This window comes from Zea mays, chromosome 10 (genome assembly GCF_902167145.1).
Source record: "Zea mays cultivar B73 chromosome 10, Zm-B73-REFERENCE-NAM-5.0, whole genome shotgun sequence".
NCBI classification, from domain to species: domain Eukaryota; kingdom Viridiplantae; phylum Streptophyta; class Magnoliopsida; order Poales; family Poaceae; genus Zea; species Zea mays.
The window spans coordinates 13,494,287-13,519,548 of record NC_050105.1 but is presented as its reverse complement, the minus strand read 5'-3'; the positions used below and the strand labels follow the sequence as shown (position 1 = coordinate 13,519,548).

At 51.1% G+C, this 25,262-nt stretch overlaps 3 protein-coding genes across 3 annotated transcripts; 2 read left to right on the top strand and 1 right to left on the bottom strand.

Annotated features, from left to right (window-relative positions):
* The first annotated feature begins 15,873 nt into the window (after positions 1-15,873).
* Positions 15,874-18,521, top strand: LOC100279094 (uncharacterized). The gene is made up of 2 exons (NM_001152140.1): positions 15,874-16,491; positions 17,486-18,521. The coding sequence occupies exons 1-2, from the start codon at positions 16,152-16,154 to the stop codon at positions 18,382-18,384; spliced, it is 1,239 nt and encodes a 412-aa protein (NP_001145612.1). The 5' UTR covers positions 15,874-16,151; the 3' UTR covers positions 18,385-18,521.
* Positions 18,522-18,807: 286 nt separating this feature from the next.
* LOC100304197 (LCV3) lies at positions 18,808-20,429 on the top strand. Its single transcript, NM_001165649.1, has 6 exons — positions 18,808-19,115; positions 19,201-19,253; positions 19,354-19,463; positions 19,537-19,704; positions 19,786-20,016; positions 20,123-20,429. Exons 1-6 carry the CDS (start codon positions 18,942-18,944, stop codon positions 20,221-20,223), a joined length of 837 nt encoding a protein of 278 aa, NP_001159121.1. The 5' UTR covers positions 18,808-18,941; the 3' UTR covers positions 20,224-20,429.
* Positions 20,430-20,694: 265 nt separating this feature from the next.
* Positions 20,695-24,893, bottom strand: LOC732776 (uncharacterized). The gene is made up of 5 exons (NM_001371651.1): positions 24,678-24,893; positions 24,346-24,577; positions 23,935-24,234; positions 22,318-22,446; positions 20,695-21,138 (listed from the first exon to the last, which is right to left on the bottom strand). Exons 1-5 carry the CDS (start codon positions 24,836-24,838, stop codon positions 21,007-21,009), a joined length of 954 nt encoding a protein of 317 aa, NP_001358580.1. The 5' UTR covers positions 24,839-24,893; the 3' UTR covers positions 20,695-21,006.
* Between the last annotated feature and the right edge of the window lie 369 nt (positions 24,894-25,262).

The following is a 25,262-nucleotide window of genomic DNA, read 5'->3' as shown; positions in this document are numbered from 1 at the left end:
TTGGCCTAACATGATAGCCGATTGTTTCAAATACTACAAAGGATGTCAAGTATGTCAAAAATTCGGTGACTTACAGTTGGTCTCTGCAGCCAAATTACATCCTATCATCAAGCCTTGGCCTTTCAGAGGATGAGGATTAGACTTTATAGGAGAGATTCATCCTACATCATCAAAAGGGCATCAGTTCGTGTTAGTTGCCACTGACTACTTTACCAAGTGGACTGAAGCCGTTGCTCTGAAGAACATGACACACAGGGAGGTAATTGAGTTTATAATTGAACATATTATTCATAGATTCGGCATTCCTGAGAGTTGTATGTTTGGGTTGGCTCCTCCCCCCTGATCATTGCGAACCTTCCTAGTTCGCCTTCTACCAACTCCATCTTGGTGAGCATGGTGACGTCGTTCCCCTCATGTGAGATCTTGAGGGTGTCCCAAATCTGCTTGGCGTTGTCCAAGCCGCTTACCTTATGGTACTCATCCCTGCACAATGAGGCTAACAACACAGTAGTAGCTTGTGCATTTTTATGAATTTGTTCATTGATGAACATGGGACTATCCGTACTATCAAAGTGCATTCCAATTTCTACTATCTCCCATATACTTGGATGGAGAGAGAACAAGTGGCTACACATTTTGTGACTCCAAAATCCGTAGTCCTCTCCATCAAAGTGAGGGGGTTTACCGAGGGGAATGGAAAGCAAATGAGCATTGGAATTTTGCGGAATACGAGAATAATCAAAAGAAAAGTTCGAGTTAACCGTCTTCTTTTTCTCGTAGTCGTTGTCGTCGTCGTCCTTTTGGGAAGAAGAAGACTCGTCGCTGTCGTCGTAGTAGACGATCTTCCTGTTACGCCTCTTCTTCTTCCCGTCCTTTTTCTTTTGACTTGAGCCCGAGTTAGTGGGCTTGTCGTCTTTCGGCTCATTGATGAAGGACTCCTTCTCCTTATCGTTGATCACTATTCCCTTTCCCTTAGGATCCATCCCTTTGGGCGATTAGTCCCTTCTTTGAAGAGAACGACTTCGATACCAATTGAGAGTTGTATGTTTGGGTTGGCTCCTCCCCCCTGATCATTGCGAACCTTCCTAGTTTGCCTTCTACCAACTCCATCTTGGTGAGCATGGCGACGTCGTCCGCCTAATGCTAAGGTCTTTCACTGTCCTTGATCCACATCTTGTAAACAATATTCGTGAAAATCCTAGGTACACCAAGATGTCGCCCAAAGAAATACTTGGAAAGTTCGTAAGCGGGCGGATGATGATCAAGGAGGCAAGATACATTGATGAGGCGTTGAATGGTCCAATTCATGAGCCTCAAGCCATCGCTCTCAAGGCAACAAGTAGCAGGGAGGCGCTACCTAGCAAGGTGGCGCAAATTGAGGCCGTTGGGCTAAATGAGGATGAAATGGCCCTCATCATCAAGCGCTTCAAGACGGCGCTAAAGGGCCGCAAGGAGCATCCCAAAAAGAACAAGACGAAGGGAAAGCGCTCCTGCTTCAAGTGCGGTAAGGTTGGTCACTTTGTTGCTAACTGTCCCGATAATGATAGTGACCAGGAACAAGGAAAGAATGGGAAAAGAGAGAACAAGAAGGTTTACAAGAAGGCTAAAGGCGAGGCACACCTTGGAAAGGAGTGGGATTCGGATTGCTCTTCGTCCGACTCCGACGACGAAGGACTCGCTGCCACCGCCTTCAACAAATAGTCTCTCTTCCCCAACGAGCATCACACCTGTCTCATGGCAAAGGAGAAGAAGGTAAGTACTCGAAATGCTATTACATATGCCTCTTCAAGTGATGATGAATCTAGCGATGATGAAGTAGACTATGCTAGTTTATTCAAAGGATTAGATAGAACTAAAATTGATAAGATCAATGAATTAATTGATGCTTTAAATGAGAAAAATAGACTTTTAGAAAAGCAAGAAGATCTTTTATATGAAGAGCATGACAAATTTGTAAGTGCACAAAATTCTCTTGCGTTAGAAGTTAAAAGAAATGAAATGCTTTCATGTGAATTGTCTACATGCCATGAATCTATTTCTAGCTTAAAAAGTATCAATGATGACTTGAATGCAAAACTAGAAATAGCTAATAAATCAACCTCTTGTGTAGAACATGTTGTGATTTGCAATAGGTGTAAAGATTTTAATGTTGATGCTTGTAGTGAACACCTAGTTTCCATTTCTAGATTAAAGGATGAAGTGGCTAGTCTTAATGCTCAACTTAAGACTAGCAAAAGTGAATTTGATAAACTAAAATTTGCAAGGGATGCCTACACGATTGGTAGACACCCCTCAATTAAGGATGGACTTGGCTTTAAGAGGGAAGCCAAGAACTTAACAAGTCATAAGGCTCCCATCTCTGCCAAGAAGAAAGGGAAGGCCCCTATGGCTAATAGTGCTAAAAAGAACCATGCTTTCATGTACCATGATAGGAGATATTCTAGGAATGTTCATAGAAGTTATGATACTTTTGATTCTCATGCCATGATTGCTTCAAGTTCTTATATTATGCATGATAGAAATTTGGCTAGAAAAATGTTGTTAATGTACCTAGGAAAGTAATAATGAACATTCTACAATTTACCATGCTTGCAATGCTTCCTTTGCTATTTGTAGAAAGGATAAGAAAGTGGTTGCTAGGAAATTAGGGGCAAAATGCAAGGGAGACAAAACTTGCATTTGGGTTCCTAAGACTATTGTCACTAACCTTGTAGGACCCAACAAGAGTTGGGTACCTAAGACCCAAGCCTAATTTGCCTTGCAGGTTTATGTATCCGGGGGATCAAGCTGGATTATCGACAGCGGATGCACAAATCACATGACGGGGGAGAAGAAGATGTTCACCTCCTACGTCAAGAATAAAGATTCCCAAGATTCATTCATATTCGGTGACGAGAATCAAGGCAAGGTTAAAGGATTAGGCAAGATTGCCATCTCAAATGAGCACTCTATCTCCAATGTATTTTTAGTAGAGTCGCTAGGTTATAATCTTTTGTCGGTTAGTCAATTATGTAATATGGGATATAATTGCGTATTCACAAATGTAGATGTATCTGTCTTTAGAAGGAGTGATGGTTCATTAGCTTTTAAGGGTGTACTAGACGACAAACTCTATTTAGTTGATTTTGCAAAGGAGGAGGTCGGTCTAGATGCATGCTTAATCGCTAAGACTAGCATGGGCTAGCTGTGGCATCACCGTCTAGCACATGTGGGGATGAAGAACCTTCACAAACTTCTAAAGGGAGAACATGTGTTAGGTCTAACAAATGTGCATTTCGAAAAAGATAGACCTTGTGCAGCTTGTCAAGCAGGTAAACAAGTGGGAAGTGCTCATCACATCAAGAACGTGATGACTACTTCAAGACCCCTAGAGCTGCTGCATATGGACCTCTTCGGACCAGTCGCCTACCTCAGCATCGGGGGAAGTAAGTATGGTTTAGTAATTGTTGATGATTTTTCCCGCTTCAGTTGGGTATTATTTTTGCAGGATAAATCTGAAACCTAAGGGACCCTCAAGCGCTTCCTAAGGAGAGCTCAAAATGAGTTTGAGCTCAAGGTGAAGAAGATAAGGAGCGACAACGGGTCTGAGTTCAAGAACCTTCAAGTGGAGGAATACCTTGAGGAGGAAGGAATCAAGCACGAGTTCTCCGCTCTCTACACACCACAGCAAAATGGTGTGGAAGAGAGGAAGAACAGGACGCTTATAGACATGGCGAGGACGATGCTTGGAGAATTCAAGACGCCCGAGCAGTTTTGGTCGGAAGCTGTGAACACGGCTTGCCATGCCATAAACTGGGTCTACCTTCATCGCCTCCTCAAGAAGACGTCATACGAGCTTCTAACCGGTAACAAACCCAACGTTTCATATTTTCGAGTTTTTGGGAGTAAATGCTACATTCTGGTGAAGAAAGGTAGAAATTCAAAATTTGCTCCCAAATTTGTAGAAGGGTTTTTGTTAGGTTATGACTCAAATACAAAGGCGTATAGAGTCTTCAACAAATCATCGGGTTTGGTTGAAGTCTCTAGTGACGTTGTATTTGATGAGACTAATGGCTCTCCAAGAGAGCAAGTTGAGCTTGATGATGTAGATGAGGAAGATGTTCCAACGGACGCGATTCGTACCATGGCGATTGGAGACGTGCGACCGCAGGAACACAAGGAACAAGAGCAGCCTTCTTCCTCAACGACGGTGCACCCCCAACCTAAGATGATGAACAGGTACCTCAAGAGGAGGCGTGTGATCAAGGGGGAGCACAAGATGTCCAAGTTGAAGAGGAAGAAGCACCATAGGCCCCTCCAACTCAAATTCGAACGATGATTCAAAGGAACCATCCTGTCGACCAGATTTTGGGTGACATTAGCAAGGGAGTAACCACTCGCTCTAGATTAGTTAATTTTTGTGAGCATTACTCTTTTGTCTCTTCTATTGAGCCTTTCAGGGTAGAAGAGGCCTTGCTAGATCCGGACTGGGTGTTGGCCATGCAGGAAGAGCTCAACAACTTCAAGCGTAATGAAGTTTGGACAGTGGTGCCGCGTCCCAAGCAAAATGTTGTGGGAACCAAGTGGGTATTCCGCAACAAACAGGACGAGCATGGGGTGGTGACGAGGAACAAGGCTCGACTTGTGGCAAAAGGTTATGCCCAAGTCGCAGGTTTGGACTTTGAGGAGACTTTTGCTCCTGTAGCTAGGCTAGAGTCGATTCGTATTTTGTTAGCCTATGCCGCTCACCATTCTTTCAGGCTGTACCAAATGGATGTTAAGAGCGCTTTCCTCAACGGGCCAATCAAGGAGGAGGTGTACGTGGAGCAACCCCCTGGCTTTGAGGATGAACGGTACCCCGACCATGTGTGTAAGCTCTCTAAGGCGCTCTATGGACTTAAGCAAGCCCCAAGAGCATGGTATGAATGCCTTAGAGACTTTTTAATTGCTAATGCTTTCAAGGTTGGGAAAGCCGATCCAACTCTTTTCACTAAGACATGTGATGGTGACTTATTTGTGTGCCAAATTTATGTCGATGACATAATATTTGGTTCTACTAACCAAAAGTCTTATGAAGAGTTTAGCAGGGTGATGACTCAAAAATTTGAAATGTCGATGATGGGCGAGTTGAACTACTTCCTTGGGTTCCAAGTGAAGCAACTCAAGGACTGTACCGACACGCGTACGAATGCGACGTGGAGTGCGTGGAGTACGCCGAGGCCCTCGCCAAATCCGAGGCCCTCATCGCCGACCTGGAGAGCCTCCAAGGGGGCGCCAGATGCGAAGCGCCACACCGGCAACTTCGAGCCAGCTGAGACGGTTAAGTACGTCCCTCTCGACCCCAGCAACGACGCCTCCAAGCAGATCCGGATCGGCTCCAAGCTCGACCCCAAATAGGAAGCAGTGCTCGTCGACTTTCTCCGCGCGAACGCCGAGGTTTTTGCGTGGAGTCCATTGGACATGCCTGGCATACCGAGGGATGTCGTCGAGCACTCGCTGGATATCCGAGCTGGAGCCCGACCCGTGAAGCAGCCTCTGTGCCGATTCGACGAAGAAAAGCGTAGAGCCATAGGCGAGGAGATCCACAAGCTGATGGCTGCAGGGTTCATCAAAGAGGTATTCCATCCCGAATGGCTTGCCAACCCTGTGCTTGTGAGAAAGAAAGGAGGGAAATGGTGGATGTGTGTAGACTACACTGGTCTAAACAAAGCATGTCCAAATGTTCCCTACCCTCTGCCTCGCATCGATCAAATCGTGGATTCCACTGCTGGGTGCGAAACCCTGTCTTTCCTCGATGCCTACTCAGGGTATCACCAAATCAGGATAAAAGAGTCCGACCAGCTCATGACTTCTTTCATCACACCCTTTGGCATGTACTGCTACGTTACTATGCCATTCGGTTTGAGGAATGCGGGTGCGACATACCAAAGGTGCATGAACCACGTGTTCGGAGAACACATTTGGTCGAACGATCGAGGCTTACGTCGATGACATCGTAGTCAAGACGAGGAAAGCCTCCGACCTCCTTTCCGACCTTAAAACGACATTCCGGTGTCTCAAGGCGAAAGGTGTAAAACTCAATCCCGAGAAGTGTGTCTTCGGAGTCCCCCGAGGCATGCTCCTGTGGTTCATCATCTCCGAGCGGGGCATCGAGGCCAACCCGGAGAAAATCGCGGCCATCACCAACATGGGGCCCATCAAGGACTTGAAAGGAGTACAGAGGGTCATGGGATGGCTTGCGGCCCTGAGCCGTTTCATCTCGTGCCTCGGTGAAAGAGGCCTACCTCTGTACCGCCTCTTGAGGAAGACCGAGCGCTTCACTTGGACCCCCGAGGCCGAGGAAGCCCTCGGGAACCTAAAGGCGCTCCTCACAAGCGCGCCCATCCTGGTGCCCCCCGCTGCCGGAGAAGCCCTCTTGATCTACGTCGCCGCTACCACTCAGGTGGTCAGCGCCGCGATCGTGGTCGAGAGACGAGAAGAGGGGCACACATTGCCCGTCCAGAGGCCGGTCTACTTCATCAGTGAAGTACTGTCCGAGACCAAAATCCGCTACCCACAAATTCAGAAGCTACTGTACGCAGTAATTCTGACGCGGCGAAAGTTGCGACACTACTTCGAGTCTCATCCGGTGACTGTGGTGTCATCCTTCCCCCTGGGGGAGATCATCTAGTGTCGAGAGGCCTCGGATAGGATCGCAAAGTGGGCGGTGGAGATCATGGGCGAGACTATCTCGTTCGCCCCTCGGAAGGCCATCAAGTCCCAAGTCTTGGCGGACTTTGTGGCTGAATGGGTCAACTCCCAGCTTCCAGAAGCTCTGATCCAACCGGAACCCTGGACCATGTTTTTCGACGGGTCGTTGATGAAAACAGGAGCGGGCGCGGGCCTGCTCTTCATCTCACCCCTCGGGAAGCACCTCCGCTACGTGCTGCGCCTCTATTTCCCGGCGTCCAACAATGTGGCCGAGTACGAGGCTCTGGTTAACGGTTGCGCATCGCCATCGAGCTAGGGGTCCGACGCCTCGACGCTCGTGGCGACTCGCAGCTTGTCATCGACCAAGTCATGAAGAACTCCCACTGCCGCGGCCCGAAGATGGAAGCCTACTGCGATGAGGTTCGGCGCCTGGAGAACAAGTTCTTCGGGCTCGAGCTCAACCACATCGCCCGACGATACAACGAGACTGCGGACGAGCTGGATAAGATAGCCTCGGGGCGGACAACGGTTCTCCCGGACGTCTTCTCCCGAGATCTACATCAACCCTCAGTCAAGACCGACGACACGCCCGAGCCCGAGAAGGTCTCAGCTCTGCCCGAGGCACCCTCGGCTCAGCCTGAGGTGCCCTCGGCTCGGCCCGAGGCACCCTCGGCCCCCGAGGGTGAGGCACTGCGCGTCGAGGAAGAGCGGAATGGGGTCCTGCCTGATCAAAACTGGCAGACCCCGTACCTGCAATATCTCCACCAAGGAGATCTACCCCTCGACCGAGCCGAAGCTCGGCGACTGGCGCGGCGCGCCAAGTCGTTCATCTTGCTGGGTGACGGGAAGGAGCTCTACCACCGCAGCCCCTCAGGCATCCTCCAGCGATGCATATCCATCGCCGAAGGTCAGGAGTTATTACAAGAAATTCACTCGGGGGCTTGCGGTCACCACGCAGCACCTCGGGCCCTCGTTGGAAACGCATTCCGGCAGGGTTTCTACTGACCAACCGCGGTGGCCGACGCCACTAGGATTGTATGCACCTGCCAAGGGTGTCAATTCTACGCAAGGCAGACGCACCTGCCCGCTCAGGCTCTGCAAACAATACCCATCACCTGGTCGTTTGCTGTGTGGGATCTGGACCTCGTCGGTCCCTTGCAGAAGGCACCCAGGGGCTACACGCACCTGCTGGTCGCTATCGACAAATTCTCCAAGTGGATCGAGGTTCGACCCCTAAACAGCATCAGGTCCGAACAGGCGGTGGCGTTCTTCACCAACATCATCCATCGCTTTGGGGTCCCGAACTCCATCATCACCGACAACGGCACCCAGTTCACCGGCAGAAAGTTCCTGGACTTCTGCGAGGATCACCACATCCGGGTGGACTGGGCCACCGTAGCTCACCCTATGACGAATGGGCAAGTAGAGCGTGTCAACGGCATGATTCTGCAAGGACTCAAGCCGCAGATCTACAACGACCTCAACAAGTTCGGCAGGCGATGGATGAAGGAACTCCCCTTGGTGGTCTGGAGTCTGAGGACAACGCCGAGCCGAGCCACGGGCTTCACGCCGTTCTTTCTAGTCTATGGGGCCGAGGCCATCTTGCCCACGGACTTGGAATACGGATCCCCGAGGGCGAGGGTGTACGACGACCGAAGCAACCGAGCCAACCGAGAAGACTCACTGGACCAGCTGGAAGAGGCTCGGGACATGGCCTTACTACACTCGGTGCGGTATCAGCAGTCCCTGCGACGCTACCACGCCCGAGGGGTTCGGTCCCGAGACCTCCAGGTGGGCGACTTGGTGCTTCGGCTACGACAAGACGCCCGAGGGCATCACAAGCTCACGCCTCCCTGGGAAGGGCCATTCATCATCGCCAAGATTTTGAAGCCCAGAACATACAAGCTGGCCAACAGTCAAGGCGAGGTCTACAGCAACGCTTGGAACATCCGACAGCTACATCGCTTCTACCCTTAAGATGTTTTCAAGTCGTTCATACACCTCGTTTACATACGCCAATAAAGTCTAACCATCAAGGAAGGGTCAGCCTTGCCTCGGCAAAGCCCGACCCTCCCTCAGGGGCTAGAAGGGGCGAACCCCCTCTGCGTCAAAATCTTCCTCGAAAAAAGTCTTTCTGCCAGAACATCTTTCGTGCTTTTCGACTACTTCGAAAGTGGGATCCTGAAAACGACGGAGTACACGTAAGCAAGCAAGGCCGACCGTGCCGAGGGAATCCTACGCCTCCGGGATACGGATACCTCACTCATCACCTTCTGCGATAAGTAACTCACGCTTGGATAAGCGATTCCGCTGACCGAACAAGTCTTAATGCTCGAAAACCTTTCTGCCGAAACGATTTTTCGTGCCTTCTCGACTATATCGATAACAGAATCCTACGGACGAGTAAGAGTGCACGTAAGCGGCAAGGCCGAGCGAGCCGAGGGACTCCTACGCCTCCGGGATACGGATACCTCACTCATCACCTTCCGTGAAAAGTAACTCTCGCTCGGACAAACAATTCTGTTACCGACAAACAAGTCCTGATACTCGAAACAAGGGAAAAGAAACGTAGCTTTACAACACGACGACGATATGTTTGGGCCTTGGCGGCCGCAAAAAACATACGCACACTACAAGATAAACTGTTCCTGCAGGATCAGACATCAGTGGGGGAGCAGCAGCACCCTCAGCGTCGACTCCACCTTTGGCGGAATCCGACCCGGCCTCGAACGGTAACACGGACGGAGGATCTCCACCTCGAAGGAACCTGTCGGCACCACGCCTGGGCCATCATCGCCGGGGTCTCCTCCGGGAACCTGGCCCGAGCAGACGGCTCAACCGGTCGCTCCGTAGCCTCAGCCAGCTGTCCCCCGAGGACGTCAGCCCGACTCGTGGCCTCGGCAACCCGACTCCGGCATCGGTCCCGCCAGTGGACGGTCCGGCCAAGCTCTGGCTGACGAAGCCTCTTTTCAGGCCAACTCTGCCTCTGTCCGTACTAGCACCGCTGCCTCTGGCTCCGGCTCATCGTAGAGCGGCCGAGGGTTCCTTTAACTAAGCAAGAGAAGCCTCGGGCGTGCAAGGCCGACCGAGCCGAGGGACTCCTACGCCTCCGGGATACAGATACCTCACTCGTCACCTTCGCACGAGGCAACTCACACTTGGTTAAGCGGTTCAGTTAGCCGACAGGCGAGTCCTAGTGCTCGAAATGAGAAAGAAACATGGCTTCACGCCAAAATACACATGTTCAGGCCCCGACAGCCACAATGAACAGACACCGGCACTCAAGGTGCCATTACAAACGGAACTCCGGTTCCACTCCCGAGGGTATGAACAACCTCCACATCGGAGAGCCTGCGGGACGACAAACTCCTGGTGACTCGCCGGCGACCTTTGCAGCAGCAGCGATGGTCCCAGGACGGATGCTGCCGCCGGAAGGCTCTCGTTCGTGTCCTCACTCAAGGGACGAGAACCAGATATTAAAGCCAAAGAGCCGAAGGTCGGTCCGCAGGTGGCGCTGACGGTCTAGACGGTGGGCAAGCTTTCTCCAGCTGCCACCACCTCAGCACCGAAGGTGGCGACCACCTGTCCACCAACACCGCAACAGCGAGCGCCGGCTGCCCCAAAGCGCACCGGCAGGTCCTCACTCCCGTCCTTGCCACGAAAACGAGGACAGAGGACGGAATGTTGCACCCTGGCTGGGCAGCAACAGTTCACCTTCCCCGGCATGGCTGGAGGGCGCCTCCTCCGCAGAGCTGGAGGATGGTTTCCACCCCCAGAAGCTGGAAGAAGAGGTGGCCCGCCGACCCGTGCGGGAGGTAGAGCTCCGGCTCAGCCCGCCCTCCGCCCCAGCAAGGATGATGAAGATCCTTGAAGCTGAGGGCGGGGCAGAGGCCGCAGCCCGGCTCGCTTCTCCCCACCATCGAACTGGTGGTCACCGTCTTGGGTGACCACCGGCGAGGGGATGCAGCTGGGCTGCCTGATGAAAATCCTTGAAGCCGAGCGATGGCCGAAAGGTACCAACTTCCGTGAAGTTGCGTTCCTCCAACGACGACAAGACGAAAGCGATGCGGGCGCTCCCCATCCAGGGGCTCGGAAGGTGGAAGGGCGCGATGCATGAAGGGAGTGCGAAGACATGGTCGCCATCCAAGGGGGCGCCTTCCTTTTAAAGGCGACTCTCCCCACTTGCGTCCTCAGCCGTCGCGGGCTGAGTCTTCACCAACATGCTCCAAGGTCCTCCCCCTATGACACGGGGGCTGGGTCCCACGCGTCATGCAAGCTGGCCCAGGACAGAAGGAGCCAAACTGCCGCGCGCGGAGCGTACAACTGCCCAGCGGTTACAAGCACTCCTCCACTTTCGCCCAGACCAGCGGGTGAAAGGGCGGACCGCCATGCAGGCGACATGCAACCACACCAAGGGGGCGCACCCTTTCGACTCCGACGCGTCCAACATGGAGGCCCAGGCCCACACGTCATGTAACCGGCGCGCCGGTTACTACGTGCGAGAAACTGCACCGCCACTTGCGCCAGTACCGTGCCTTCTCGACTGCGGAACCGGTGCCGCGACTCGAGGCAACCCTGCGCATGGCCCAACAGTGCCAACCGAGCACGTCGATCATGGGTCAGTCAGCCGCGGGAGAAGGCGCGACGGTCGATATGGCCAAAAGTGGGCCGGCAGTAATGGCGGCGGCAGGCGGGCGGAAGCAGCGGTCAAGTCGTCTGCAGGCTCACGTCCCCTCCTGGGACAGCGAGAGAGCCCTCTCCCACGGAGTGAAGACGACGCGCCCGTGTTCCGTTCCTCGAACGACTCGCGCACGCACAACGGCTGCCCCGCGAACCACTCGTCCCGTCGCATTAACTCTGCGGCAGGACAGGCGGCACCTTTGGCAGGCGAAGCAGGCGACGCTTCACCTCCGCCATAATGACCGCGTCAAAAAAGGTGCGCCACGTCGTTCAAATTCATATCCCTTTTTCTCTTCCCCTTTCTCTCTCTTGCTACAGGGACCGGGAAAGGGGATACTTTGAAAGGGATCCTTCTCTGCGAAGAAAGCGGGCCCCGAGCCCTCCTACTGATCAGAGGTTCGAAGGCTGGCCCCTCGGAAGGGTTCAATAGCCGCCTCAGAGCACTCGGGCTCCGTGCCCACTACTGGTCAGAGGTTCGAAGGCTGGCCCCTCAGAAGGGTTCGACAGCCGCCTCAGGGCCCTCGGGCTCCGCGCCCACCACTGGTTAGAGGTTCGAAGGCTGGCCCCTCGGAGGGGTTCGACAGCCACCTCAGACCACTCGGGCTCCGCGCCCACTACTGATCAGGGGTTCGTAGGCTGGCCCCCGAAGGGTTGGACAGCCGCCTCAGAGCACGCAGAGCGAGGGATGACTCTGGGTACGTCCGATACATGGCCGAGGCTCGGGCTACGCTCCCGAGGTACCCTAGGACATTTCCGAGACCAGCAGGAACGATTCTGTAACGGAATCCCATCAGAGGGAGGCATCGAGCCCTCGGACCCTATCAAACGGGACCGGGTCCGGCAAATCACCTGCAGGTACTTTTGGAGCGCGCCTCTGGGCCACTAGCCGACCCTTATCGAACGGGGCACGGGCGTCCACTCGGATCACCTGTTAGCAACTCACTGGAGACACCATGTTCGACGCCTCCGAGGGCAACATGGCGCTTCCCCCCTCCTCCTTGCGGAAAGGCGACGCAGGGGCATATGAAAAAAGCCGAGTCTATCCTTGACCGTCCTCTCGCTCTATGCAGAGGCTCGGGGGCTGCTCTCGCAAACCTGGCTCCGGCCAAACCGTTGACAGCGTCAACATACCAGCCCGAGAACTTGGAACCTGACTATGCACCCAGGCTACGGCCAGTTCGCATGAGGGAACAACCAGACCGGCTGAAGCATCACGAAACACGCTAAGACCTCGAAGGAGTCAAACCACTCCTCCGAGGCCTCGGGGGCTACACCCGGCGGGTGCGCTCGCGCGCACCCACCGGAACGAAACGCAACCGAGAAAGGTCGGTCCCCTTGCAAAAAAGTGCGACAAAAGCCTCCAAGCGAGTACCAACACTCCCTTCGAGGCTCGGGGGCTATTGTCGGGGACCATAATTAGGGGTACCCCCAAGACTCCTAATCTCAGCTGGTAGCCCCCATCAGCACAAAGCTACAAAGGCCTGATGGGCGCGATTCAGGTCAAGGCTCCGTCCACTCAAGGGACACGATCCCGCCTCGCCCGAGCCCAGCCTCGGGCAAAGGCAGCCGACCCAGGAGGATTCACGTCTCGCCCGAGGGTCCCCTCAAGCAACGGACGCACCTTCGGCTCGCCCGAGGCCCAGGCTTCACGGAGAAGCAACCTTGGCTAGATCGCCACGCCAACCGACCGTATCGCAAGAGCATTTAATGCAAGGATCGCCTGACACCTTATCCTGACGCGCGCTCCTCAGTCGACAGAGCCGAAGTGACCGCAGTCACTTCGCCGCTCCACTGACCGACCTGACACGAAAACAGCGCCGCCTACCCTGCTCCGACTGCTGTGCCACTCGATAGAGTGAGGCTGACAGCAGCTATGTCCAGCCTCGGGCGCCATAGTAAGCTTCGCCTCGCCCGACCCCAGAGCTCGGGCTCAACTTCGACGCCGGACGACGATCTCCGCCTCGCCCGACCCCAGGGCTCGGGCTCAACCTCGACTCCGGAAGGCGGTCTCCGCCTCGCCCGACCCCAGGGCTCGGACTCCACCTCAACCTCGGACGACGATCTCCACCTCGCCTGACCCTAGGGCTCGGACTCAACCTCGACTCCGGAAGGCGGTCTCCGCCTCGCCCGACCCCCGGGCCCGGACTCAGCCTCGACCTCGGAGGAGCCTCCGCCTCGCCCGACCCCGGGCTCGGACCGACCACGTCACAGGGGGGGCATCATTACCCTACCCCTAGCTAGCTCAGGCTACGGGGAACAAGACCGGCGTCCCATCTGGCTCGCCCCGGTAAACAAGTAATGATGGCACCCCGCGTGCTCCATGACGACGGCGGCTCTCAGCCCCTTACGGAAGCAAGGAGACGTCAGCAAGGATCCGACAGCCCCGACAGCTGTACTTCCACAGGGCTCAAGCACTCCTCCGACGGCCATGACATCACATGAACAGGGTGCCAAAACCTCTCCGACAGCCACGACGGCATGTACTTAGGGCTCTAGCTCCTCTCTGCTAGACACGTTAGCACATTGCTACACCCCACATTGTACACCTGGGCCCTCTCCTTATGCCTATAAAAGGAAGGTCCAGGGCTCTCGTACGAGAAGGTTGGCCACGCGGGAGAACGAGCTGGCGGATAGTCTCTCTCTCTCTCTCCCTCGCGGACGCTTGTAACCCCCTACTGCAAGCGCACCCGACCTGGGCGCAGGACAACACGGAGGCTGTGGGATTCCCCTTTGCTGTTTCTCCCCCCTTTGTGCTCTGTCTCGCGCCGACCCATCTGGGCTGGGACACGCGGCGACAATTTACTCGTCGGTCCAGGGACCCCCCGGGGTCGAAACGCCAACAAGTTTATTTTAACTGATGACCACAGGGTTATTGGAGAGAAAGTACTTAAATTTCTTGAGCTCTTTTATGATTCTACAGTTGCATTGTCTGGTGTTTATTATCCTACATCTCCACTTATGCTTCATTTTCTTGTTAAGATTGCTATACATCTAATGACACTCGCATCAGAGGTGTGATTCAACCTATGATAGACAAATATAATAAATATTGGAGGAACATACCTTTACTTTACTCTTTTGCATTCATCTTGGACCCTAGAGCTAAAATGAAAGGTTTCAGTAGAGTGCTTAGAAAGTTGATGAACCTGACCAGTACAGATTATGTTGCTTATCATGTTACCACTAGAGCTAGGCTTAATGATGTTTATAATAAGTATGAAGAGAAATATGGATCTATTAGGTTGAACAGGGATGTCCCTCCTAACTTGTCTGGTAAGAAACAGTCTGCTTGGGATGAAATTTATGATGATGCTGATGATGTGGGTAGTTCTGTTGGTATGAATTCTTTTGCTTTTACTCTAACATTGCTAGAGATACCTCTGCAACTGCTCTGCTGCATGCTGCAAACTCTTCAGCTTCTAATAATTCTGAACTCATTTCTTACTTAGATTGTGACACTATAAACCAGTTAACTGATGATTTCAACATCTTGCACTGGTGGCATCAGCACAAACTCACTTATCCAGTACTATCAATTATAGCTAAAGATATTTTAACTGTTCCTGTGTCTACCCTCTCTTCAGAATCCACTTTTAGTTTAACTGGCAGTATCATCGACGAGCGGAGGAGGAGGTTGAAGTCTGATATGGTTGAGATGTTGACATGCATTAAAGATTTGGAGATGCTGAAGCAAGGATGCAACACATGGTGGATGACAAAGAGCTTGAAGAAACATTTGAAAATATTTATCTTGATTAGTCTCTTTGTGACCATTTGTGTAATGGGACTGTAATATTATGCACCTGGACTTTGTAATGGTGGATGACAATGAACTTTTTAATGAGTTGGGCTGTACTTTTTTTCCTGTCTAGGGTTTCTCACAAGGGTGAGTTTTACCCAGGTTTTTAACGAGGCAACCATTGCACTACAGCTCATAATAAAACTGTTTTCATAAACATAGCAGTTTGAAGTTTTATTTCCTATCTGTTTGATGCTAGAAAGTGTATTTTTAGGCATAGTGCTCGTACTGGCACTAGCACTAACATGCCGTTGTGCCTGGGCCGGTGTCCCAGCACGGAGGCACTAACAGGTACGACACAGATCTTTTGTCGTGTCTGCTCGTGCTAGTGCCAGTGCCGTGCCGTGTGGCTCGGTTGGCCATCTATAATGCCATTGAATTGCCGCGAGAATCGAGGACGAAAGAGAGTGAGTGAAGAGGAAGATGAATGTTCTTTACCTTGATGGTCGGGTGATATGGAAGGGCGAGGTTCGGCCAAGAAATGACAATATGAACAATAAAATCTTATGTTATCTTCAATGCCTGAATTTTCTTCCATATGAAGTTATATTCCTATTTACTGCTTTACTATTTGATCTATTTTGTCATACTTTTGGTTTGAAAATCAAAGTGAGACAAGATAAACCTTGATGGAAGTTAGCAAACCCTTGGCCCATGACGTCCCCTCCCTCCAATTCTCGCTCACCTTTTTTGTCAAAAGCCGTTACTTTAATGAGTAATTTTCTATGGTCCTGTGTGTTTGTTAGTGACGCTGCATTTTGCAAAAGGTGACACCTGCTCTTCTTCACCAACCCCAAATTCTTCTTCGTGTTCATCGTTCACCTCATCCTTCCCTTCCCTTCTCTCCCCGGCTCCACCAGCAGCCGCTCATCGAAACCTTCCCCCACTATCCACCAGCATCAAGCAGAGATTTCTTCCGCCTTCTCCAGAGCTCGCATGCTTCCGTTTCGTCCTCCGCGTTCGCTTCCCTAGAGCAGAGCAGGTAGGTAGTCAGTGGCCAGCAATGATCCGCGAGTTCCTGGCCGTGGCGGCACGCGCGGCGCTGGAGTGGGCGCTGGCGTCGCTGCTGCTCGCCAACGGCGCCGCGTTCTGCCTCATCGCCGCCGCCGCCGCGCGCCTCCGCCTCGGCCCGCCGTGCATCGTCTGCGCCCGCGTCCACCGTCTGCTCTGCTCCTCCTCCTCCTCTGCTGCTGCCAGCGCCACCGGCGTGGCACGCGACGCTCTCCGCCTCCTCCTCTGCGACGCCCACCTCGCCGCCGTCGCTCCGGATCGCTGCGACGGGGATGGTGGTGTCTCGGAGACGGATGCTGCGATGGCGGACGATGATCCGAACACGTTTTCAGGTGAGCACTCCTCGACTCGATTGATTCTCATCCATCCTCTCAACTCTCTTGCGATAAGTCGGCCGTATGTACGACTTACTCCTACATCTCGTTTACATTATTAGTACCCAACGATTGATTGTTACAGCTAACGAAGATAAGCTGATGCTGTTGCAATCAATCATGTAGTAAGTACTAAAACGAAAATTTTCTCGTATGGTTGGTGGATCGAAAACCTTGTGGCTGATGGTAGATGCATGCTCACTAGTTTTGGTTGGTGCAACCTAAAACTTTGCTGAAGCATCTGCTGGAACATTGTGCTGGTACAAAATGAACCTCATGCACAATGGCCAGTTGCCTGAGAGTGGTAACTGAAATGCATCTATGCCAAATTGGAATTCTGATGATCCTTGACAAGGGGTTTTCCAGTGTAATTGCAGAGAACCAAGTCCAGGTAATCTGGTATAGGCCACTTTAGGGCTTATTCGGTTAGCTCTCAATACATGTGGATTGAGTGGGATTGAATGAGTTTGAATCCCAAACAAATTAAACTTCTTCTTAACTTTTTCTAATCTCATCTAATTCATGTGTATTGGAAATAACCGAACAAGCCCTTAATGGTGGAAACGGTGGTTGCATAATGGTTCAGTGCTGTTGTTAAGATGAAAGGGAAATCTCAAACTTAAGTAGAACTGGGGTTGATTTAGGATCTGCCAAGCTTTTCTTTTTCTCCGGTCAGGGGCATCTAGAATGATCATGATCACAGGCTCAGGGCCAGTTGACCATTGTCGGGTTGCTTGAGATAGGATACAAGCACAATTTAATTCAGAGGCCGGCCGTGCCAACTGAAGTCAATGGCTCCATGTTTCTAAGGGACAGCTCAACAGGGTGTCAAAAAAGTTGTTACCTGGTTGATAAAATCTAAACAAATCGCTGTCAATCAAAACAAGCCTTGTTGCCACATTGAATCTCCTGAATAAAAATCACATGTTGACACTTGACGTGTTCGTCGCAGGCATGGAGACTCACCGCGACGTCTCCATCGGCAGCGAGATATGCGAGCAGGAGGAAGACGGCATCAAACACCACGCCGGCGACCGCATCGCAAGAACCACCAGCGCCGGCGACGGTTGCGGCCCGCTCGTATCTCTCTTCGAGCTGGCGCCGATCGTGTCGTCGCGACCACGGGAGGACGACGATTCCATAGACCAGCTGGCGAGGACGATGCCACAGTCGCTGACCCTGACCGTGGACGGTGACGAGAGCCTGACACTCGGGGAGCTGGTCACCGCGTTCAGGGCACAGAGGAGGGAACTGGACGCGCTGCGCGCCGAGCTCGCCGCCGAGCGGCGGCTGAAGGCGGAGGTCGAGGAGTACCAGCGTCAGCTGGAGGAGCAGGGCGAGCTCGACCGGGAGGCTGCGCGGCTGGCCATGCAGCTCGTGTACGAGAGCGAGGCGGAGAAGCACGGCCTGCAGCGGCGGCAGCTCGACGCGTGCGGGGCCAGGGCGCAGCTGCAGCTGCAGCTGCAGCTCTGCCAGTCCGACCCCGCGGCCGTGGAGGACGCCGGCGGAGGCTGCAGTGGCGATGGCAACAACTACCAGTCGCTCGTGGACTTCTTGCCGGGGTCGGTGCACTCCTCCTCGCCGGACCTGGCCAACCTCCTTAGACTCTACACTGAATCTGGCCATGCCGGCCGTCGTCCGGGTCCGGGGCACGGTTACGACGTGCCGGCCATTGCGGTGGGTGAGGAGGCAGAGGAGGGGGAAGAGGCCGTCGCTGTCACCGTCACTGTCACAGCTGCCACTGAATCCATCGGGCGTGTTGATGCTACATCTGCCGCCACTGTTTCTGAATCTTTACAAGAAAGCTCCAATACTTTCCACGTCGAAACGACAGCAACGGAAGCCGCTTAATTTGCCGGTCATCACCTCGGGTCTGTCGCCCATGGTGGAAACATGCACGAAAACACGGTGGTAGTAGTAGTAGAATGCTTTCTCTTGTACATCGATTTGTTTTTGTGAATATTGCAAAATCGGTTTGTAGAATCCAATGTCATGTTGAGGCGGCCGTTGATGCGCCAGAGCCCTGCTTTGGAGCTCCGACGAGACCCTATTGTACTTGTACCCATGATGACCTTCTTCCCCCTTGGCCGTGACTCAGGCGGCGCAAGCGGAGCGAACGCCATGGCCAGACTGTGAGGCCTGCAGATGAAACGAACGAACGGCCGAGATAAGCTGCGCATGCACACAAACATGCGGTCGGTCATGCTCTTCCCAACAAGGCAGCATGCACAGTTATCACCAGACTACCAGAGCTCCACTAGCGTCTAGCGGTCCCCGATCCGGCGTTTGCGTCGGCACGCTTGGCGGTGGCGCGCAAAAGCAGTGCGGTTGGGCCACGCCACGCTCACTGGCAGGGGCGAGGGGACACGTACCGTACCGTACGTACTGCTGGATCGGGAGGAAGCGCTATGGCCGCCGGGAGGGAGAGGGACCGGGAGCTGCTCCTCCCGGTGGTGGGCGGGGAGCATGTCGCCGGCAACGAGGACGACTCGGATCCGACCACCCCTGTCATCGCCGGGCCGCCGCCGCCAACGACGTCCGCGCGCGTGCTCCACCTCCACCACCATCCCACGGGCATCGAGGTGATATAGAAAATCCGCTTCAGTCGAACGTAGCAATTTTGCTTAGACCTGGTTAATTGTTTTTGTCGTGATGATGATGGCGCAGGCATTTTCACGAGTGATACGGAGCTGGGCGTGGAAGAAGTTCATGTCTGGATGGTGCGCAACTCTCGTACATATGAATACTGGTAGTTCGTTTTTGCACGTCATCTCTGATCCTGAGTATGTGTGTTGTGATCCGCACTCCTCTGTCTCGCAGCGTCATCCTGCTCCCGATCGCCATCACCTTCTACACGACATGGTGGTTCATCCGCTTCGTCGACGGCTTCTTCTCGCCCATCTACGTCCATCTCGGGATACACCTCTTCGGTAGTAACTAATAATGATCACGCTGTCGATCCAGTCCGGTAGTCATGAGATTGAATCTCTGTGTGCACTGCAGGCCTCGGGTTTGTCACCTCCATCACCTTCATCTTCCTCGTCGGCGTGTTCATGTCGTCGTGGCTGGGCGCCTCGCTCCTCGGCCTCGGCGAGTTCTTCATCAAGAGGATGCCGCTCGTGCGCCACATCTACTCGGCTTCCAAGCAGATCAGCGCCGCGATATCGCCAGGTAGGTTAGGTATAAACAAACAAACACATCCCAAACAAATGGATGCGTTCGTTGAATCCGTCTTGATGATGATGATTTCAGACCAGAGCTCAAGAGCCTTCAAGGAGGTGGTGATCATCCGGCACCCCAGGATCGGCGAGTACGCGCTGGGCTTCATCACGTCGACGGTGGCGCTGCGAGGCGCCGGCGTCCGCGGCGACCAGGACCTCGCCTGCGTCTACGTGCCCACCAACAACCTCTACCTCGGCGACATCTTCCTCATGAGCCGCGCCGACGTCATCGTCCCGGACCTCTCCGTCCGGGAGGCCATCGGTAATTAACGAACGGCAGGCAGCATGCATATGCATCACATCACCGCCCTTCCTCTACTTGTGCCTACTAGTTTTTCTTGTGTAAATGAGGGAGGGATTTGTTGCAGAAATCATCCTCTCGGGCGGCATGTCGGTGCCAAAGATCATATCGGCGGTGGAGGGGGCTGTCGGCCTCGGCGACTATGACCGGGCAGTGAAGGACTCCTAGCTCACGCTTCTTTCTTCTCTTTATCACAATCTTAGGTTGCTCTTCGAGGTTCTGCATGTTCTAGATTGCAGGTTTTAGGCAACGTTCTCCACTTTTCATCAGTTATAGGAAAATATATTTTGGTATCTAGCAAACTTGTGCTAAGTTTGCTATATAAATTCTTTCATGCGAGTTCTGGTATGAACTGACAAAGCATTGTTTCGATAGGTAAACAGTTTAAGTTTACATTTATACTTACGACCTGTATGTTTAGTTCAAGAATTGTAACGTAAATAACAACAGTAATGATTCATGCTCGAGTGACAGCGGTAACAAATTTAAATAGATCAATATCAGGTTCTAGTGTGATATTTAATTACGGTTGGATTTAAACAAATATGATTTAACGTTATCGATTACCCGTACAATTATGTGAACCAAACAACACTAAATTATGTGAACCAAACAACACTAAGAGGGGTGCGCAATTGCTTGTCTGGCAGCAAAACTAACAGGTGTTTTACTCCACCCTAGATGTATGGCCGTATGGGAAAGGCTTATTCAATGATCAGCATCGATCTTTCATTGCTCGTATCGCGTTTATTCGACATGTCTAAATTACCACAGGGCCCAACCATAAAAGCCCAACAGTCCCAATCGTCCCCTTCCATCAATGACCATACGGGCATTGCAAATTTTGCAATCAGCAGCCAATGATGCTGGTGTGCACAATTGACTGCATCGAACAGCAGTTATACGCTCATCATGCCAGCTTCTCCAGTTAGGCAAAGCTGCTTCTGGCCGTCAGGCTTGTTGGATGCCGCTAGGCCATGTCAGATTCTTCACAGGCTCGAGAATTGCTTCAACTTCACGCATAAGTTCTTCATCGATGCCTGATGTTGACAACTCCAGTGCAGCCGCCACATTCTCCTCCACCTTGTATCAGGAAAACACAAGACGTTACACCAGAAATCACTACATTGCCATCCTAAATCTCTGTCCCCACAAGCAAACTGAATGATTCTCCATGGTGACACAACAACCTTTAGGCCTTGTTCGGTTATTTCATTTCCATGTGAATTGAAGTGGATTGGAATAGATTTTGATCTGCTATGGATTTAAACCAACTCAGGCCCTGTTCGTTTATCTAGGAATGCACCAGGAATTATTTTAGCTGATCAAAACTCATATAAATTAGAGGACCAATCCGGCTAGCAATTATTCAAGAGCTCCACCAAACGGCCCCTCAATCTCACCCAATCCACATGGATTAACAGTGAAACGAACATGCTCTCTTAAATGGGACTGCAAAACCCCACTGCTGTCCTTGTGTTGGAAAGAAAAGAGCAAGGGGTATCATCTTTGGATGCAATTCAGTTTCACTTCACATCCACAGGGTTGAATATCTGCTTCAAAAAGGATGCTACCATAGAACGACAACACATGCTGGCAAGTGGCAAGTTCTGTGGCAACTTACCAGAATTGAAAAGGCCCAACAGGCTGTAGTCATAAGGTGAGTGCTCCAATATGTTTCATTGCTACTAAGGTACTAATCAATAGTAAAATAAATAATATGCTTGGTGACTAGCAAAAATTCTTTTTAATTTTTGTAAAGTTTGTACAAGATATGAGAACTAGTTTGGTAATCTTTAGCTCTTCTAGTTTTTTTAAATTTACAAACCTGTGCAAGTACTAACTAACTTAGTTTATACATGTGATTTAAAAGAAAAATACAGGCCTTAACTAACATGGTTATCCTCTATATTACCTTATGGAGGATGAAATGCTCGACACAGTGATAAAACTATGACTACAATGAATCTATTCCTAATTAAGTTCAACAAAGAAATATGAAAATCTTTTAGGCCACGTGTGGTACGGTTCAAGCCAAATATACAAATGGTCAACAGGAGATCTGCTCACAGCTCACATCTGGTTTAGATTGTGGAAACACGGAAATATGATATTTAAAATGCAAGCTTAGGTAATAATATTTCTTATCATTTTCTAAACCAATCAGAATATGCTCTAGCAGCTCACGGGTTTGAAAAATATACTTTATTCATTAAGCAATGAATACACTGAATAGAAGGCAAAAGTCAAAAAAAAATGTACCTGTTCCAAAGAGTTCATTCCAACAAGAACTGTCGAGATTTCATTGTTCATTAAGCTGTACTGCATAGCTAGCTTCGTAATGCTTTTCCCCTTCTTTCTACAGTGATCTGCTGCAGCCTTGCATGCTGACTGATAAACAGGCAATATTATACTTGTCAAATAAATTTCTAGCATAGATTGGAACAGTATGTATAAGAAATAAACACAAACCAAAAATATCTTCAGCAACATATAGAAGGCAACATTAACATTTGGTATGCCAAACAGAGTTCTCAATTTCCACACAGATGGTTTATCTTTGAGAGTTCAGTTAAGATACAGATATCATCAAGAATGTTGAGTTGGTGTGTTACCTTAATGCAATGATACAAAACTCCCCTGCGTATTCAAAAAAAAAGTGGTATCCAGGCAATTGTTTAGCCCATCTCTGTTAGTTCCTATGGACTCAGATTGAATAAATTACACTTATGTGTGATTTAGTTTAGATAGATTTAGGAGAAAAAAATACTGTGGTGTGTGTTAGAAAATAAACCCGGCACCGCATAGGTGTGTGGTGTGGCCGTGTGCGTGTATGTACTCTTTACCATATGAAATAGAACGTGTTGTTTTGATCTCCTTTTTGAGCTTTGGATTAAGCTCTTGTTGTCCGTGGATTCAGACTGCCCTTAGGGCATTGTTTATTAGCACGTTGAAGCTGTTCCTTCAACATATTGAGCTAATTCTACACATCAGCACCTTGGAGTTGTTCCACCAAAATAGGGTGCTGCATGAAGGGTAGGGGAGAGCAATTGCTCTATAATTGCTTAGGTTGAAACCATTACATTGCCCCTATATTTAGGAGTCCCTAGCGGACTTCGTTCCCATGCAAACTAAAAGAGTTATTTGGACTCGTCTTTCCTAAGAAACCAATCTCTATTTTAATTCCCATCTAAACAGACCCTCCCGGTTGGAAGGCAAGCTACAATACCAGGCTACGGGTACTGTCCACACCGACCTTGTTTCGAGCCCAGCCGGGTGCCTTGGCCCTTGGCCCAGGCCTTGGTCAACTAGGGCTCTTCTCTGGGTCATGTTGGGCTCAGACATGGGTCCATATTTAAGCCCATGACACCCACTCAAAAATCTCCTCACCATAAGCCCTTAAGTTTTGTTTTATTCTTTTCATTTGTAACTGTAAGCTCTATATAGCCTAAATCTTCAAACCCAAAAATAAAAATATGTTTACTTTGCAATCCTTGTAAATTAATGCTGCGCCTCTTATTATGAAGTATGAACATTTTCCTTCCATGTGATTTGATACAATGGTCGAAAATAAATGAACATGAATTGTACCTTTTCATTTTCTAAGTAGAATTCAGGCATCTATGGGGATCCAAAAAGCATTTTATGGAAAATAGATATGAAATGCAGAACTGAGAAAATTACAGTCCACAAGACAGAATGGTCTGGCTGTGTGATTGAACTACTAGAAAATTATTCTTATTATGTTTTTATACTATCACCATGCCTCTTAGGACAGTAAAAATGGTGGGTTTCACACATTCAGCCACAAAAAACAGAACTGTACTCTAGAAAACTTGTTGTTCAATCAACAGGCATATAACAAATTTAAATATATACCTTAAGTTCTTCTGGTGCAGGGTGCCACTCCGGTGGCCCATTATCTGTTAAAAGACCCATGGAGAGGGGCGAAGCACTGATAACCCCAACACCTTTGCTCTTCAAGTAGGGGAGCAGATCAACAAGGGAGGTGTCATTGATCCCGTAGTGACAATAAGATAGAATCACGTCCACCGAGCCTGGTGCTACACGGTCGAGGACATAAGGGTAGATGCTGAGAGGCAACCCGGTGATGCCAATGAACCGTGCCTTCCCATTCTCCTTGATCTTCTGGAGTGCGGGAATTGTCTCATTCACAATCTACAGCGAGAATGCGAGTCAGTGTGCCCAGATTCCAGGTTAAGCTCACTGCACGGGAGCCAGGCAATTCATCAAAGAGGTGGTGGGCAGGAGCCGTAATCGGGACCGGACCTGTTCGAGATGGGTGAACTCGATGTCATGAGCGTGGAGGATGTCGACGTAGTCCAGCCCCAGTCGGGCGAGGCTCTCGTCTATGCTGCGTGTCACACGGTTGGCGGAGAAGTCGAAACCCTCGTCTTTGTAGCGGCCGCACTTGGTGGCGACGACGACTCGGTCCCGCGGAACGGCCGCGTGGCGGAGGCAATCGCCGAGGACTGACTCCGATATCGTGCCACCGTAGTACCTGAGCGCGGGTGGGCAGTCAGACCACTGCCATCCGTCAGAGGAGGAGGAGAGGGGAGGGGACTAGGGGAGGGATCGAAAGGCGGTGAGGAGTTCCGTACGGTGAGGTATCGAAGAAGTTGATGCCGAGGTCGAGCGCGCGGCGGACGGCGGCGCGGGCGGTGTCGCGGGGCACGTCCCCGAAAACGTTGCCAAGCGGAGAGGCACCAAAGCCGACGGCGCTGACGCGGAGACCCGTACCGCCCAGCTCGCGGAGCTCCATGGCTCGTCACTGGTCGGTAGTCAGGCTCAGGCTTTCTGATGGGTGCGCGCCACGGATTGGAGGGGACTGGGTGCGCGAGCGCGACTGTGCGCCACCGATGGATATGTTTGGTTGCTTATGTTTAGGAGAAGCGGAATGAACAGACTGAAGGGGCTAAAGATGTTTGCTATTAAATACTCACTATATCTTAAAATAAAATTTATTTTATTATTTTAGTGAATTCATAATGCATTCTATATATGTATTTATATTCATCATCATCTGGATAAATATGGCAATAACTAATATACAAATAGCTATTAGGTGCAAACGTGTAAGTGAATATCTTGATCCGTTAAATCTAGATCCAACCGCGTGTCATATTTAGCACTTAAACCTTTCTAACATCACCTCGTGTAGTTTTAACAAAAAAGTCTTAATAAAC